This window comes from Lynx canadensis, chromosome A2, assembly GCF_007474595.2.
Source record: "Lynx canadensis isolate LIC74 chromosome A2, mLynCan4.pri.v2, whole genome shotgun sequence".
Taxonomy (NCBI): domain Eukaryota; kingdom Metazoa; phylum Chordata; class Mammalia; order Carnivora; family Felidae; genus Lynx; species Lynx canadensis.
Genome location: NC_044304.2, coordinates 134,613,875 through 134,632,391, shown reverse-complemented (window position 1 = coordinate 134,632,391; position 18,517 = coordinate 134,613,875). Strand labels below are relative to the sequence as shown.

At 38.6% G+C, this 18,517-nt stretch overlaps 1 protein-coding gene across 2 annotated transcripts in view; it reads right to left on the bottom strand.

Annotated features, from left to right (window-relative positions):
• MET (MET proto-oncogene, receptor tyrosine kinase) overlaps positions 1-18,517 on the bottom strand; it is a 114,129-nt gene that overhangs the window by 44,233 nt on the left and 51,379 nt on the right. The window contains exons 3-5 of one of the 2 annotated variants that reach the window (XM_030308280.1): positions 15,084-15,275; positions 2,975-3,109; positions 1,770-1,943 (exon numbers count right to left, since the gene is read on the bottom strand). In XM_030308280.1, coding sequence (XP_030164140.1) covers positions 1,770-1,943; positions 2,975-3,109; positions 15,084-15,275 — 501 coding nt within the window. The remainder of the gene's footprint in view (positions 1-1,769; positions 1,944-2,974; positions 3,110-15,083; positions 15,276-18,517) is intronic. The other variant, XM_030308281.1, reaches the window with a different exon arrangement.

Genomic DNA, 18,517 nt, shown 5'->3' with positions numbered 1-18,517 from the left:
TCTGTATTTAAAACACCAGTTTGGCTACTTTTGAAGAAATGAAATTGGTGTAATTCAGTTGCATGTACACACACACACACACACACACACACACATCACATATACTCTTCCCATATCTCTTTCATGGAGTTGCTGAGTTCAGATTTCTAGTGTCTCAAATTGCCAAGGCTGTGTGTTTAAAAAAGTATAACATTGCATGTGGTTTTACAAATACACTAAACAACAACAACAGAAAGAGTGCATGTAGATTTAAGTTTGTTTTCTTACTATCTTCTAGTTTATTCCTGACTGATCAAACTAAATCTTAATAACTGTGTCTCACCTAACAGAAAATAATTTGGTTTAAAACCCAGTCACCCTGCACAAATCTTGCCTCAAACCGTAACTAAATGAAAACAGCCATGCACTTCAGCGGGGGGGGGGGGGGTTCTCGTTCTGACTTGCACACTTTGTTTACTTGGGCTTAGCACCAGGAGACCGAGACCTTTAACTTGAACCTTTCACAAGAATCATTTACTAAAGTTCAACTGTTCTATATGTGGACAGGGAAAATACATATCGGGTCCTCACCAGAAAATTATTTTCAAGCAAAATATATTTGGACGAAGACATTTAAAAAAATGCCATGACGATTTTCATAGTGCCAAACATATGCTTAAACAAGGCAGCAAAGAGCTAGAGAGCATGGCTACAATGTCAATTGAGTTCATCAGTAGAAGCTAAGTTTTCTAGGAGGCACTTTTGTCTTGTTCATCTACATTTCCTTAATGTCTAGAAGAGTGCCTCCTTAATGTCTAGAAGAATGGTTTGTATTCAATAAATATTTTTGGAATGAATTAAAGAATGAAATGGCTCACAGAGTATAGATGTTAGTATAGTCATCAGCTGTACCTATACTGTTCTTCTAGGAACTTTGAGAGAGTTAGCTACCCGTGAGTGTTCAATGACTACTTGCCTCCCATATTGTCCTGGGGGTAACCTCTAGTCTTTTTTTTTTTTTTTTGTTTATTTACTTTGAGAGAAAGAGAGAGAGAGACAGAGACAGAGAGAGAGAGAAAGAGAGCGAGCACGAGCGGGGGAGGGGAAGAGACAGAGGGAGAGAGAATCTGAAGCAGGCTCCGTGCTGTCAGCACAGACCCCCATGCAGGGCTCAATCCCCAAAACTGTGAGATCATGACCTGAGCGGAAATCAAGAGTTATGGATACTTAATTGACTGAGCCACTAGGCACCCCGGTAACCTCCAGTCTTATGTGTGATGAGACAAGGCCACCATCTATGCATCAGACAGGAAGAAACTTTCTGTCCTATCTGCTCCTGCATGGCTGGCATCCCTAGCTTGCATGGCTCAGCTTAAGATTCTGGGTTATTCTATGAGCAGATCTCTGTGTGTGATGGAGGCTCATTTCTGGGCACCTGGTAGATTAAGTAGGTGGTGAGGAAACCACTGAGTCAAATGAGTCAGGAGGGAAAAGTCCCAGGGTAAGGAAATGGGGAGCCATGCTGCTCACTAGCCACCATTCTTTTATTCACAAAGCACTAAAGGAGAGCAACTGCTCAAGGAGAGAACTACTTAGGGAGTGTGAAGCAAGCACTTCAGGTACAGGTCTCAGGGTGATGTGCCCAAATGCTACCTTGAAGGAAAACCTTGGAGGGAGATGGTGTTTTCACTGGTGTCTCACAGCCAAATGAATAAACTGAGTTCGGAATTTTTTCATCAGTGGGATTTATGTTTACCAAAAAACATACATGAGAGCTGACAGATTCCTACCTCATAGATTGTAGGCAGACAGATCTCTTGAGTCCATGTTCCACTGGGGCATTCCTCCAGTTGCACACATTTATCGTGGCACCAGCCACACTGCACAAAGGGAGGGGCAGAAAGACACTGACTGCAGGACTGGAAATGTTCACAGCCTAAGCCATTCAGTGGGATCTTGGTGATCTGTGAAGAAAAGTGTTGGAAAGAGCTTCCAGAGAGGTTTTTTATTGGTTTGTTAAATGAAAAGTAAATACCCCAAATATATATGTAACTATAATCGTATAGAGTCTACTAGAGACAGCACCAATGTGTAAAAAACATGTAATATAATAATGGTTAAGTGATTTAAATCAAAAAACCAAATTCCTTCCTTTCTTCTATTGTTGGCACATATGTGATAAACATTACCATTACTGTCCAGGGAACATAAGTACTGTCATGCAATGTTAGAAGTTTTATTTAGTAGGGACATTCTGCTCTATCTGAAGTGTGATTTTAAAACATAAGAGAGTTCATTTATTTATTTGTTTATTTATTTTTTTTTCAACGTTTATTTATTTTTGAGACAGAGAGAGACAGCATGAACAGGGGAGGGGCAGAGACAGAGGGAGACACAGAATCTGAAACAGGCTGCAGGCTCTGAGCGGTCAGCACAGAGCCCGACGCGGGGCTCAAACTCACGGGCCGTGAGATCATGACCTGAGCCGAAGTCGGACGCTTAACCGACCAAGCCACCCAGGCGCCCCTTAAAACATAAGAGAGTTTAATATAAGCTGCTGGAAAACACACTTGACCCCTGGGAAATTCTAAGTAAGTTTACACATCATTCAGCATCAAGATGCATCTCCTCTCAGGGAAGAGGGATTGCTGGCTGGTGTCAGATTCCAATGTACATTTCAGGACTTACCAGCCTGCACTAGAGTCTGCCCTTAGGACTGTAATTCTCATTCTGCATGTTTGTTTTTCTCATTGAGAAATACAGGACAAAAGGAGTAGTACACATTACAAGGAGGACCTCCCTTTGGTCCAGTCTTCCTAAATAAAAATTTAACTTGGCTTCAGAAGATCTCTGGAATACTCAAGAAATAACCTGAGAAAGGAGAGGTGAATCCAAGACCAAAACAAAACTTAAAAAGGGTCATATGATACATGCTTTAAATATCCACTCAGGAAAAACTACAGCCCTGGAACCTCCCTGTGGGAACGGGGCTTACCTTCTTTCCAGTAACAACCAGTGTGTAGCCATTTTGGTTTAATGGGTGCTCCACAATCGCTTCTGAAGACACAGGGCGGGAATCCAGGCGAAAATTCACATGAGGTGTTGATGATCCTGATCGAGAAACCACAACCTGAGAAACAAAACACAAGCACCCTTAGTCCAATGAGTTCAGTTTAAATATAAGTGGAAAATGTGGATGATAATGTTAATAACAGATTAGGAGAGCTTGTGGGTATCTGAAGTGAAGGCCCAACAGTTTATCTCATTGTAAATCAACACAACATCTCCTAATCTCCTGTTGTGAAGACAGTTCATCTGAACCCCCAAGACAGACTTTTGCATATGATCTTTTAACAGTTTATTGAGAAGGAGATCTTTCAGTCAATCAGCCAGCACATGCAGACAAATCCTCACAATTGTATGGGGAACTGGAAGAGCCAAAACTCTCTCCAAAACAGAAGACCTCACTTATGCTACAAGGATTTCAGATTATTTTTTAAATCTATCTTCCTTCCCCTCCTCACTGGGCAGCTTTCCTTAATGTAATGGAAAGGTTAGCAGACAGGGAGTCTGGAGACCTGAATCTAGTTCCAGCTTTGCTAACTCTTAAGCCATATTTATAGATCTTCTGAGATCAAAATAGGCCTTCAGGTACTTTAATGTCATTTTTATAAACCATCGTCCTATCAGATGTTATTTCTTGGATTATAAAGTTCTTCTTGGCCTGGTTTTACAATAAGGCCTGATGGTTTTAACAATGCCTTGGAAATGGAGTTTGAGGACTTGTGTCATTCTTGCTTTCAGGTATTTCTAATTTGGGATGTTTCTCAGGCTATATAATTACCATCTTCTCTACTGCAAGAACCCAGTAATAATGAAGTCCAGGGATAAAATCTGAATGACAGTCTGAGATGAACACTCAGACTTCAGGAGTATTTAAGAGTGCTCAGAAGGGCACCTGGGTGGCTCAGTCGGTTAAGTGGCCGACTTCAGCTCAGGTCATGATCTCGCAGTTTGTGAGTTCAAGCCCCACGCCGGGGTCTGTGCTGACAGCTCAAAGCCTGGAGCCTGCTTTGGATTCTGTGTCTCCCTCTCTCTCTGACCCTCCCCCATTCACACTCTGTCTCTCTCTCAAAAATAAATAAACATTAGAAAATAAAAAGAGTGGTCAGAAAGATTTTCATTCTTAATAGGCCGTGGGTTTGCATCTACATGAGGTGCAGGAGGCTTACTGCATGCAGCTCTGGGCTTGAAACTGACTTTGTGAAATTGCCTGACATCCCAAATATCCTTTTTTGTTTCATTGAATGTGTATTTATTTGTTGTGGGTATGAAATCACAGGACAAACATGGGCATCTGTGAGGTTATGATTAAATAACCATTCCCTCTACCTCACCTTTCTTATCTGTAAAATGGGAATGAAAATTAACTGCTTAGTACTCTAACAAACTCACATACAACATATAAATGTCCTGGAGAGCTAGCAGTAAATTTTTTCCTCAGCACAGGGAGTCAAGTAGCTTGAAACAATTTGGGAAGATTTCCAAAGTACCTAATTTGCTTCCAGAGAGTGGGTTGTTGATAGAGAAACTAACCAAATTAACATACAGTCATAAAAGTTAAACATCATGACATTTTTTTTCTAACACATGTTCTATTCCAAACATGCAATACTTTCAAAACATCTCCATTAAGCAGGGTGGCTATTTTTGCACAGAAGTAAATGATGGATCACAGGTCATTTGATCAGGATGGGAACCGTTATTCCTAAATGTAGGCCAAATAGTTATTTGTGACTTTTGTAGCCAAAGTAAAAAGAAGTTTGATTACCAGTCCTACCTCCTGCTGGGTGCAGGTTACAAGCAGAATTATCAGGACATTAGACTTCTAGAGCCTCTATCCCAAATTATCCATATTTCAGTTATATAATTTTTCAATTTTGACTCACTTCTGGTGCTCACCACTTGTTTTTCCTATCTGTCAACCCTCATTTTTTTTTCCATATATCCCTGATTGTTGCCAATCACTTTCAACTACAAAGGTGAAAAAAAAATCTTTCACACATGTCAAAAACAAAACAAAACCCCAGCCTCTCTTAATAACCAGACTCTGTTCTCTGCCTCATTCTGTGCTTTCCACTTCACTGAAGATTATTCACCCCCCTGAACTTCCTACGAGTATTTCCATTTTGCCTCTCTTTGTCTTGTGCTTCCATTCTATTCAGACCTGCTATATAACAATCAACTCTTAGTACCCTTTTTTTCTCCTATGTTTTTTGCTCTCTTTAATATCATTTCCCACATCTATAATAAGCAATTCCTTCCTAATTACGAGGTCATCATCTTTGACTTTATCAAATATCTGAAGTCCATCCAAATGTTCATTTCCCAGAAAGGATTAACCTTTATCTCTCTTTTCATAAAGAAGCTCTTTGCACCTCTGGAACTGGAATTGATTTAGTGTATTCCCTAAGACTTCTTGTCTGGAGAGCACCATATATGTGGTTACTGAGTCAGTCATTGTGCTAAGAGCTTTAAATGGACATTTTGTTTACTTCTCACAATAATCGTACAAGGTAGGTACTAATATTTTCCATAAAGAAAATAAGACAGAATTTTAGCTAGGAAGTACAAGAGTCAGGTTTCCAAGGAGCTTTATCTAATGCTAGAATCTGACTGCTTGACCTCTTCTTTTTTTTTTTTTTTTAATTTTTTTTTTTTCAACGTGTATATATTTTTGGGACAGAGAGAGACAGAGCATGAACAGGGGAGGGGCAGAGAGAGAGAGGGAGACACAGTATCAGAAACAGGCTCCAGGCTCTGAGCCATCAGCCCAGAGCCCGACGCGGGGCTCGAACTCACAGACCGCGAGATCGTGACCTGGCTGAAGTCGGACGCTTAACCGACTGCGCCACCCAGGCGCCCCCTGACCTCTTCTTAAACACTCAACTGCTACACTCTTGGAGCACCAGAATAAATACTAATAAAAAGCTTCAACTCTGAGCTCTCAAGAGCCACTTGTGAGTCAAAGCATTAAAACAAATTTCCCAATATATTTGCCTTGCCAATCCTCCTTGTTTCAGCAATCTTGGCTGCACAAGTTAAGTGTGCCTAAGGAGAAAGACTCTATGTCTGAATAGTTTTTGATGGTACAGAGGAAATGTTATTTAGTAGAGCCAGTAAGCTCTACTTTTGAGCATGAGCTAGGATGAGTGGGGCTTCATACAGAAAATGAGATGAACCAGAGAAGATGGGAAGGCTGTGTGGAAAAGTGAGATACCTGGAATTTTAAGCAGAGGTCATATCACAGATGTAAATACCTTTTTGTTGATCATTAGCCCTTTCTCTACAGGTATACCTACTGCTGTAACATGCCAAGAACGCTTTTCTATCATTAATTTCTCACTTTATCTTATTGCTAGAATTCCAAATAATGGAATAACCACTTTAACTTCAAAATACCCCTGAAGCAATGCTTTTAAGAAATTAGAAGTTCCTTTTGGTCATCATGGAGATAGTTTTAAGGACAGAACTAAATCTGGCATTTAAATTTAATTCTTAGGACAAATCGCTTGGCAATCTTAGGGTAAGTATAAAATAGAAGAATGGCAATTATCTTTGAGTTTCTACTATGTTGACAACTAATTTTTAATGTTTATCTCAAAAAATACGTGCCTTTTTCTTTTATGCTCCTGAAAATATAAGACTAATATGTTTGGGTGTGAGGGACTAGGGAGGAATCTAAATGTACTTGATTGTTGTGGCTGTGATCTCAAATGATACGGGAGAAGACATGGGGAAGAAATATATGTACAAATAAAATAAAACCTTTGTGGTTAGGCTCCAAAATCCATAAACCTCAGTAAAATAATTCTGCATGATGTATCTTCAAATACGTTAAGGGCCAGATTCCCTTACCCATGCACAGAGTTCTATTTATTTATTTATTTTAAAATCTTTTTTTAATTTATTTATTTTAAATCTTTACTGTTTATTTATTTTTCAGAAAAAGAGACAGAGTGTGAGCAGGGGAGGGGTACAGAGAAAGAGGGAGACACAGAATCTGAAGCAGGCTCCAGGCTCTGAGCTGTCAGTACAGAGGCTGACATGGGGCTTGAACTTGTGAATTGCCGGATCATGACCTGAGCCGAAACTGGACGCTTAACCAACTGAGCCACGCAGGTGCTACTAGAGCTTTATTTTTGATTAAACTGTTTCAAAATTTAATTTTCCTTAAGAATGATGAATACAATTCAACATGAGATATTTGTATGTCGCTTTCTCTTCATTTTTTTAAAGTGGACAGTTCAATGGTTTTTGGTATAGTCACAGATTTGTGCAACCATCACCACAACCAATTTTGGAACATTGTCATTATCTCAAACAGAAACCCAACACCTCTTAGCTATCATCTTCTTTATCTCCTCACACCCTCCAGTTTCTTGCAACCATGAATCTACCTTCTATCTCTATAGATTTCCCTATTCGGGACATTTAAATGAACTGAATCCTACAATATGTTATTTTTTTGTGACTGGTTTCTTTAACTTAGCATAATATTTTCAAGGTTCATTATGTTAGAACATGTATCAGTACTTCATTCCTTTTTATTGCTGAATAATATTCCATTATATGGATATTCCCTAAGGAATGTTTTACTTATGCATTTGCAGCTGATGGGACATTTGGGCTGTTTCCATTTTCGGCTATTGTGAATAATGCTACTATCAACATTCATATACAACTTTTTGTGAGAACATGTATTTTCATTTCTCAGGTATATACTTAGGAGCAGAAATGTCAGATTTACAATAACTCTATATTTAACTTTTTGAAGAACTGCCATACCATTTTCCATAGGTGTGCACAATTCTACATTCCCACCAACAATGTATGAGGGTTTTAATTTTTCCACAACTTCACTGACATTTGTTATTTTCCATTTTCTTGATTATTTATAGCCAACCCATAGTTGTGTGAAGTCATCCTTCATTGTGATTTTGGTTTGCATTTCTCTGCCAAATGTGTGCTTAAATTAAGTAAAAGGCAAGCTTACTTCTCGAGATGTACAGTCTCCCATCCATTCCTCCTACCCAAGACTGAGAACCTGGGTATCACTTGCTTAGCCTCCCAACCTGTGTCCTAAATATCCCCTCAGGATCAGACTGGACTTCTGTACAACAAGGTCCTAGAGAGGCTGGAGATGGGAAAGGGGTAAAAAATGGAATAAAAGTGGATTTTCACTAGAAGAATCAGAGTGGAAGATGCAGCACACTCCCTGGACCCTATTGCCTTTTTTTTTTAAAGTTTATTTTATTTTGAGAGAGAGAGAGCATGCACACAAGCAGGAGATGGGCAGAGAGAGAGAGAGAGAGAGAAAGAGAAAGAGAAAGAGAAAGAGAAAGAGAGAGAATCCCAAGCAGGTTCCACACTATCAGTGCAGAGCCTGATACAGGGCTTGAACTCACGAACAGAGAGATCATGACCTGAGCTGAAATCAAGAGTTGGACACTTAACCAACTGAGACATCCAGGCACCCTGGGCCCCACTGCTTTTTGAAGATCAAAGTAGAGCTCGCTTTGGCAGCACATATACTAATTGAGGATCAAAGTAAATTTTCCTTTTGTAAGAACAGAATATATACAGTTCAATTTCTAGGCAAATAGAACTGAATGGAACCTGTGATAACATCTAGACTGATTTCTAATTTAAAAACAAAGAAAAATAGAGGACTTTTGTTAGGGAATGAGGAAAACTTCATTTGTCATGAAAGATGATGCAAATTGTTGGAGTTTGAAACTCAATGAGAAAAAAATGTGAATTGAAAGAAAAAAATGTGAGAGGAGATGACACCATTAATAAACAGCCTGGGGGGCGCCTGGGTGGCGCAGTCGGTTAAGCGTCCGACTTCAGCCAGGTCACGATCTCGCGGTCCGTGAGTTCGAGCCCCGCGTCAGGCTCTGGGCTGATGGCTCAGAGCCTGGAGCCTGTTTCCGATTCTGTGTCTCCCTCTCTCTCTGCCCCTCCCCCGTTCATGCTCTGTCTCTCTCTGTCCCAAAAATAAATAAACGTTGAAAAAAAAAATTAAAAAAAAAAATAAACAGCCTGGGTTATTTTTTTTTTTTTTTTTTTTACTGATCAATTTATTTATTTTTTTTTTATGAAATTTATTGACAAATTGGTTTCCATACAACACCCAGTGCTCATCCCAAAAGGTGCCCTCCTCAATACCCATCACCCACCCTCCCCTCCCTCCCACCCCCCATCAACCCTCAGTTTGTTCTCAGTTTTTAACAGTCTCTTATGCTTTGTAAACAGCCTGGGTTATAACTGGGTGTGACCTTATGGATCTAGAGTGGGTCTGCTTTAACTGTAGTTCCCAAAATAGGATTGGGCACATAGTAGGTCCTAAAGGTATATCTATTGCCTAAATATATGAATGGCCTGAAATAAGAAACTCACTTAAGTCTTGATGAAGGGGTAAGGTTTTTAGACGTTTCAGATATTTACATAACCTCCAACAGTTCAATTTGCATTTTCAACGTATGGCTTCTAATGCCTCTTGCGTCTTGCTTACTGCAACAGACTGAATGTTTGTGCCCACCTAAAATTCAGATGTTGAAATCTTAACCTCCAATGTGATGGTGTAAGTAGGTGGGGCTTTGGGAGGCAATTAGGTCATTAGGACAGAGTCCTCACAAACCAGATTAGTGTCCTTATAAAAGGGACCTCAGAGAGCTCTCTTTCCCTCTTTCCACCATGTGAAGATACAGCAAGAACAGCCATTTATGAACCAGGAATCAGATTCTCACCAGAAACCAGATCTGCTGTATCTTGACCTTGAACTTCCTAGCCTCCTGAACTGTAAGAGATAAATATTTGCTGTTTAAGCCACCAGGTCTATGGGAAATTTGTTAAAGTAGCCTGAACTGGTTCAGACACCTGCTTTAGGTTTACTATCTTCTTCAGTGAGAGAAATTGGTGTTTCTATAGCAAGAAATCAGATATGAAGAGTGGAACCATTTATTTCAATCAAGGTAAACATCTAGTTTTCTGGAATGGAAAAAAAGAAAAAACCCAACAAACAACAACAACACGAGAAACAGAAATTGCTGATTGGTGCTGACAGCTCAAGAAATAAAAGTCGTAAGACAAAGTACCAGGTGGTAAGAGACGAATTAAATGAAGCTTTACTGTGTTCTTTCTTTCCTTTATTCTTTTTGGTAAATGGGCATGAGTGCTTCTACACCAACTTGATACTACAAAACCCAGGTATACACAAACAGCACAATAATTTTCCTTATTGCTGCACTACTGATGTGGGTGTGTGTTTAAATTTTTTAAAATGAATCAGTGTGAGTTGAAATGAGTCAAAACCAGATTGAGACTTCTGCAAAAAAATATCAAGCAACTAAAAACCAAAGAGACTAGAAAATATAAAAAAAAATTAATCAGTACTTTCAAATCAATACTCCAAATACAGTAATTGTAGGATCTGTCAATCTATACACAGAGTATATCTGTTTTTCAATTTTAGAAGTGATAAAAGTTAAAAAGAAAAAACTACTGATTCGTATACTTCATGTTTTAAAATGTTTTCTACTCTGTCAATAAAGCACCCAAACAAGAAATCCTAGTTATTTCTTACTACCAAAAAACAAAACAAACAAAAGCTTACCATTTTCTCAGGGTTTCAAATATTTATGTTTTAATTTTCTATGCATATAATAGCGTATAAGATATATGTATTTCAAGAGCATGCATGAATTCATTTTAGGAGATATACATGCCCTAGGTTTAAATTTTAGTTATAGATAGAAGTCTGAAATTATTATTTATAATGGGTTCTTTTTCAAACAAAAGAAGTCTCACAATTCATGAATATATTTTCTCCTAAAGAAACATACCAAATCAGGGGCGCCTGGGTGGCTCAGTCAGTTAAGCATCTGATTCTTGATTTCATTTCAGGTAATGATCTCATGGTTTGTGGGATTAGGCCCTGCACTGGGCTCTGTACTGAAAGCATGGAGCCTGCTTGGGATTCTTTATCTCCCTCTCTCTCTCCCCCCCTCCCCAGCTCGTGCTCTCTCTCAAAATAAATGAATAAACATTTAATAAAAAGAAATATACCAAATCTACCATTCTTTAGGGATATAATTAAATCAATGATGTACACATTAAAAACAAGGACAGATGATATTTTATCTGAGCATTTTATAAAGGAGACCAGTAAATCAACAATCCCTAAAGAGAAATGTTGTTTATTTGCCTGGGTCTCTGCTGGATGCTCATATCATTCATTTGTTACTCTAAAATAGCAGTAATCCCAAAGATAATGTATGCTACAGGCTTCCAACAAAAAGCATTGACATACCATGATGGTGGTACAGGAACTGAAAGAATTTGAAGACAGGATGTCAATAGATGAATTGATTCTTCTTACTGGAAGTGTGTAATTATTTTTAAGTTTACTGATTACTAACATAATCCTTTAAGTAATGATCATAAGTAATGATCACAAGCAAAGGATGTCTTTTTAGGTGATCCCTCTGTCTTTTTAACTTTCTTGCTTATGATCCAACTAGTCCAGTTAAGAGGCACAAGAGAATAGGGGTGATGAGTGGGAACAGCCTCAAAGAATCAGGGAGAGGGGAAAAGGGGATGGGAGAAGAGCAAGGATGATGCCAAAGAACCCAGGGACAGCTGTGACAGTGCCCAGGCAGTGGCCACGGTATACAGACAAGGTAGCTGCCCAGTGAATGTTTGTGGAACTGAACTTATAAAGTATTGAAAGTGCCTTCCTCCCCCCAACCCACCCGATATACTCACTCTCTGTGGCCTGACAGTCAGGCACAAATATTTTAATAGCAATGCCTTGCATCTAGAGATTAAAGGCCTTATATGAGAGCTTTAAAATATTATATATATATATATATATATATATATATATATATATATATATATCAAGCAAGCATTATTTTTGCAAGCTGATTAGATGAGGAGCTCAGAAGGGGAGACGTGGGCAATCCCTGTGAATAGTCCTGTGATCTTCATGAGTAACGGTCCTCCCTCTCCCACGTAGCCCTGCACATTGTGCTAATGTTCTCAAGCCTTGTTCTTTTCAACATCCCTTCCCCATCTAAAATTTGTAAGAATCCCCATTCTCACTGTTCACTTATACTATCTTGAATAATACTTATCATACTATTTTACTTCTAAGTATCCCAAGAGGGTGATCACACAAAAACTGTTTTAGAAATTTGTATCTATGTTGAATTGGTGCTACAGAAAGACTCTAATACATGTGCACATCAGTATATTTAGATATATCTGCACCTGTACGAGATAAGTTACACATGTTTAAATGTTAGAAACATGTCAAACATGTCCTCTCTTCCATACATATAATATTGTTAGCTAAACAATATAATTCTTTCTAACCAAATAACCACTGTGAAATACCTGATTCACTTTGCACCCAACAGCTGGGGCTGAAGCTTGTATTCCCAGCCAGAGCTGAACATAAGCACAATAGGAAAGGCAGAAACAGCTGCAAATTCATGAGAGAAAACATTTGCAAAGCAACTCTGCCTTTAGGCTTCAGGGTAGGAAGGAAGTAAAAGTCATTTTTCTGTTCCTTTTCATATATGGCACCTGCCTTTGGAAAAAAAATTATGTCCATTCTATTTTATAACAGAAACTCCACAGTATTACTAAAACACAAGTTGTAGGAAAATTAGGCCTGGCCAGAGATTTAGCACTTTAACGCAGTCAAAACATTTACATAACTTGGTCCGCAGTTACTACTTGGCTAGCTTAAGCTAGAAGTTCCCTAGGTCTTTGCTGCCGCTGGACTCCTCCCCCAACATTATTTGCTGTAAACAAACTGGATTTCAGTGATGTTGACTGTTTGATCCTTCAAATGCTTTAGGTTTATTTACATAAAATTTAAGGGACTGGAATTCTCTTAGACAAGTGTCAGAGAAATGAATCCTATATGTGGGTCTCAATAGCCCTTTGTCTGTATGTCTTTGTTTTGCTGTCTTGATATCAGGTATGTGTTCTTATCTCCCATACTAAAATTTTAGTTCCTTAAAGGCAGGTTCTGTGTCACTGCTTCCTTTGCTTCACTTATTTGCCTAGTAGAGCAAAGTTAGTAAGTTCTCAGTGGATATCTGATGAATTAAGAACCACACGGTTTAAAAAAAATCAGTGATATCAGCACTTTCCATAAAATAAGTATCTACTTACTTATTTTCCTCTTTAATGTTTTGGATGCACAGATAATGGGCATAACATTGCTTCTTTTATGAAAATGCTGGGAGATAAGAATAAAACACGTGTCACAGCATTTCTGTCACAATGAGACTGATGTATGACATATCACTTAGGTGGTAAAATCTGTCACACAGCAGAATTTACTCAGTTATTAAAGTGATCTATCTAAAAATGGGATTTTATTAGAACTTTAGAATCTGGAAATAGGCCAGGAACCTTTTGATGTAAAAAAGTATCAGACCTAAAGTGACTATAGAAAGCTTATTAATATGAAACTGGATGAACAAGGTAATAAACAATTTAGAACAAAAAGAAAGAAAAAATAAAGATAACAAATCAACATAGTGAACACCTTAGGAATTCAACAGATGCAAGATTCTTTCATCCTCCTTCAATTTTTTTTTTTTTGGAATTCTGCAGAATAATATCAGTGTCAATTAAAAACACATTTAAACACAGAATTACATATTTTACAAGGATAATAGATATGACCATAACTCAAATACTTCAGAGTGCATGCAGAAGGGGACTGAGATTACACTCCTCAGATTTTGAGGAGTTTAGACAGAACTAACTGATCTGAGGTGGGTAAATAAGAACACTGGGCTGGGAGAAAGGGGAGGGGAGAAAAAGTATAGTAATTAGAAGCAGTGGGAGGAGGGTAGACCAAGTGTGGAAACATTTAGATAAGAGGATCTATATGATTAGTTTTGAGCTAGGAAGGTTTTATTTACATTTTATGACTTTGAAAAAATTCCAATATATCCAACTAGTGTAAGAAAAACATGATTTAAAATATGGCAATGACCGATATCCATACCACTATAAAAACAATGGTAATTTTAAAAGATATATTTTGTAAAAGAATACAGATAGAAGATGTACAGATGGGCAAGTCATAGGAAAACATCATTGTCCTCAATTGGCTTACCAGAAGTCACTGTCTGATTAGGATGTTAATTACATCAGATTATTATGAAATAAGAATCTCTCTTTAGAAGAAATTTCTACTCTTTGTAAAAAGTCAACATTTCCATAGATACCCTGGTCATTCTGCATTAATCAAGATCCTACTAAGAACTCATGTTGAAAGCACTACTCAATTACTATTAAAGAAAACAGATTCAACACAAGAGCATTTTAATTTCTGCAAAGTGCTATGATTCTTGTATTCTGGAAACACAATAATTGCAAGTCTGAAATGTGTATTTTCACTTATAGAAATACTGTTGCTATCCATTAAAATCATTTATTAATAAAGTCCAGATTTTTCTCCCCCCAGTATATGAACTTCTTTGTGTTTGACCCCATCCTTTTGCAGAATCAGGAGAGCTGGAGTTACAATGGGATCCTGATGATAACGTCCCTTCCTAACTCCTGCCAATATTTCTCAATGATGTGAATGTTTCTTCTCATGGAGACACACGGTTCACACAATAGCTCTCCTTTGATCCGTAGCTTCCCTTGAAATAGGAAAACATCGCCTGGAAGTGCTTTAATTGTTTCATTTTATTTTCCAATCATGTGACAGAAATCATGAATGGAAAAAAAAAAAAACAACAGCAAACAAAATTCTAAACCATTCTGGGCAAGAAAATTAAAGCAACCACATTTAAACTGAAAGCTTCAAGAACTTAACAAAAAAATAGGCTATACACTTCATAAAGAGTGGACCAGGCTTCATTGTCTGGCTTTCAGTCTGTGTCTCTAGGTTTTACTGTGATTTTCACTTTACAGTATCTATAAATACCTTCTGTGAAAACAAAACCAAACTAATTGAACAATACCAAGTAAAACAGCCACAGCCACTCTCAGAAAACATTTACCTGCATAAAGCGACCCTCTGATGTCCCAAGATTAGCAATGGTGAGGTCTCCTTTAATGAAGGTGGATATAGATGTTAAGAGGACTTGGTTGAATTGGCCCATGAATAAGTCAACTCGCTGCAAAGCTGTGGTAAACTCCGTTCGATATTCATCACTGCGCACTTCACAGCCTGATGAATTTCTCAAAAGTGTCTGGAATAAAATATGGTCGTAGAATTAATGTGAGTCAGATGCGAACAAGCTGGTAAGAAACTTTTCAGTGTGTCTTTTCAGAGCTCAGAGTAGAATAGCAAGGATAACCATGCAAATAAACAAAGAGCCCCAGACAGGCAGAAATTATTCTAGTGACCTACATGGCTCCAGTACTGGTAGGTGCTGCTATGTGTATATAGACTTTAACTGGGGTAAACCTTACTATCACAGTTTGCACCATGGTTGAATATGTACATACATAAAAATGGAACTTAGTGGTGCTAATAAAAGAAAAACAAAACTATAGATGTCCCAGTCCTGGGCATAAAGGTATTGCTTCTAGCCTGGGTGGCTCAGTTGGTTAAGTGTCCGACTTCAGCTCAGGTCATGTTCTCACGGTTTGTGGGTTCAAGCCCCGCGTCAGGCTCTGTGCTGAACGCTCAGAGTCTGGAGCCTACTTTGGATCCTGTGTCTCCATCTCTCTCTGTCCCTCCCCAGCTCAGACTCTGTCTCTCTCAAAAATAAATAAATATTAAAAAAATAAAAAGGCAGTGCTTCTAGCAGGCAAGTCCAATGAGATGGATTTCAACTGGAATAATAATAAATGTTGGAGTCATACATAATACATTATATATTTTATTTTTTTTATTTATTTTTTTTAAAATTTTTTTTTTTCAACGTTTATTTATTTTTGGGACAGAGAGAGACAGAGCATGAACAGGGGAGGGGCAGAGAGAGAGGGAGACACAGAATCGGAAACAGACTCCAGGCTCTGAGCCATCAGCCCAGAGCCTGACGCGGGGCTCGAACTCACGGACCGCGAGATCGTGACCTGGCTGAAGTCGGATGCTTAACCGACTGCGCCACCCAGGCGCCCCTACATTATATATTTTAAAATAAAATTTTAAAATAAAATTTAAAATGTGTGCCTTTGTGTGCAGTGAGGTGGTAGGGGGGTGGTGGCTGATAGATAATTCACCAGGAGGCAGCGGAACACAGACCCCAGACTCAAGTTCTGCATCAAATCCTAGTCTCTCATGCTTATTTACCTTACACAGACCCTATAGCCTCTATGTGTTTGTGAAATTCAGGTTATTCATTTCAGTCTCCCAGGAAAATCAAGAGACTTATAGAAATGTACCTACCTTGCATAGCTGTTATAAAAGTTAAATGAGCTAATTTACAGACATCTTTTACCATAGAACCCAGCACCCAGAAAATCCCACTGAAGTATTTGTCATTATTATGGTGAAAGGCTCAAAAAAATGTAGAAACCATGCATCAAATGCTGCAATAGTTAACTTACTAAAAGGCAATTACCACTCAATCAGGTATTTATCTTTTAGGCTCAAGTGCAAAATTTTAAAAATATTGTTCAATTATATATGTCAGTTAAGCACTGTGGATCCCTTCCTTCACCTTGACACTTCAGTGTCCTGATTTTCCTTCTACTTCTTACACTGCAACATTTGGTCTCTGGTGTAGGGCCATCTACGTCAGGGTTTCTCAAAGATCCATCCTAAGGCTGCTCCTCTCCTCACTCTTCACACTCTCTGTAGGCAACCTCTGTCTCTCCCATGATGTCTATTGCCATTTAGCTGACACACATTTGTACCTCCACCCTATCCTCTCCTCTGAGCTGACCATGCATATATCAAATTGCCTATGAAATACACACTCAGATGTCTCCAAGACCTCAGGTTCAACACAATCAAAGTAGAAACCATCATTTTCCCTCATGCCTGATCTGATGATACCACACACCCTAGTGGATGGTTCTATCATTCCTCCAGATGCACAAGTCATAAATCTAGGTGTCATCCCTGATTCCTCCCCATGTACAGTCGATCACTTATTTTCATCAGTTGCAGTTTCTAAATATCTCCTGGATCCATCCAGTTTTCTCTGCCTCCATACTTCAACCCTTATTCAAGCTATGCCCTCCCTTTCCTGAACTACTACAATGGCTTCCAAATTGGACCTGCCACATCTGATCTCACCCAATCTCTTTCCAGGTCCATTCTCTACACTGCAGCCAGATTTTTTCCCCCCATAAAACACAAATCTCATCATATCACTCTGTTTAAAACACTGAATGTCCCCCTACTGTTCTTAGGATAAAAGACAAAAATTTTAACATGGTCTGATGAGCCCTTCATCATCTGGATCCTACTGAACTTTCCAGAATCATTCTCATTGTGTTCTCCTTTGCACTCTGTACTCCAGGGAGCTGGCCTTTGGTCAGTTCTCCAGATATGCCATATGTCCTCTCATTACAGGGCCTTTGCACATATTGTTCCCTCTTCCTGGAGTGATCCTTCCACCTTCATTCATTTTATTAACTGCTATGCCTCCTTCAGATCTTAGTGCGTCATCATCTCCTTTGCACTCTGTACTCCAGGGAGCTGGCCTTTGGTCAGTTCTCCAGATATGCCATATGTCCTCTCATTACAGGGCCTTTGCACATATTGTTCCCTCTTCCTGGAGTGATCCTTCCACCTTCATTCATTTTATTAACTGCTATGCCTCCTTCAGATCTTAGTGCGTCATCATTTCCTTAGGAGGCCTATCCTGACCTTAATATCTAGGTCAAATGCTTCTATTACAGACTGTCATAATACATTTTACCTATTTGTCATAGCACTCACAGCTGTAACTATTTGCTTGTGGATTATGACTGAAGTCCCTGCCATCAGAGACTCTGCTTGTTCACCAAGGTATTGCTAGTAGTAGATGAAATATCACACAGAGATCTTTAATAAATATTAAGTGAATGAATGAGTAAATGAGTCAATTATAAGTAGAGAGGGAATGAGTGTGGAGACGTAAACTAATATTACTAAAGCTTTTTTTTCTTTCAGTAATAGGTACAGGAAAGAGTTTATAAGAAATGAATAGAGATAGCAAATAAATAGAAAATAGAAAAAAAATAGAAAAAAAAAGCTAAAAAAAACAAGGCTGGGTGTCTGGGTGGCTTAGTCGGTTAAGTATCCGACTTCGGCTCAGGTCATGATCTCATGGTCTGTGAGTTCGAGCCCTGCAACCGGCTCTGTGCTAGCAGCTCAGGCCCTGGAGCCTGCTTCAGATTCTGTCTCCCTCCCTCTCTCTCTCTCTACCCCTCCCCCACTCATGCTCTGTCTCTGTCTCTCAAAAATGAATAAACGTTAAAAAAAATTAAAAAACGTTAAAAAAATTAAAAAACGTTAAAAAAAATTAAAAAACGTTAAAAAAAATTAAAAAAA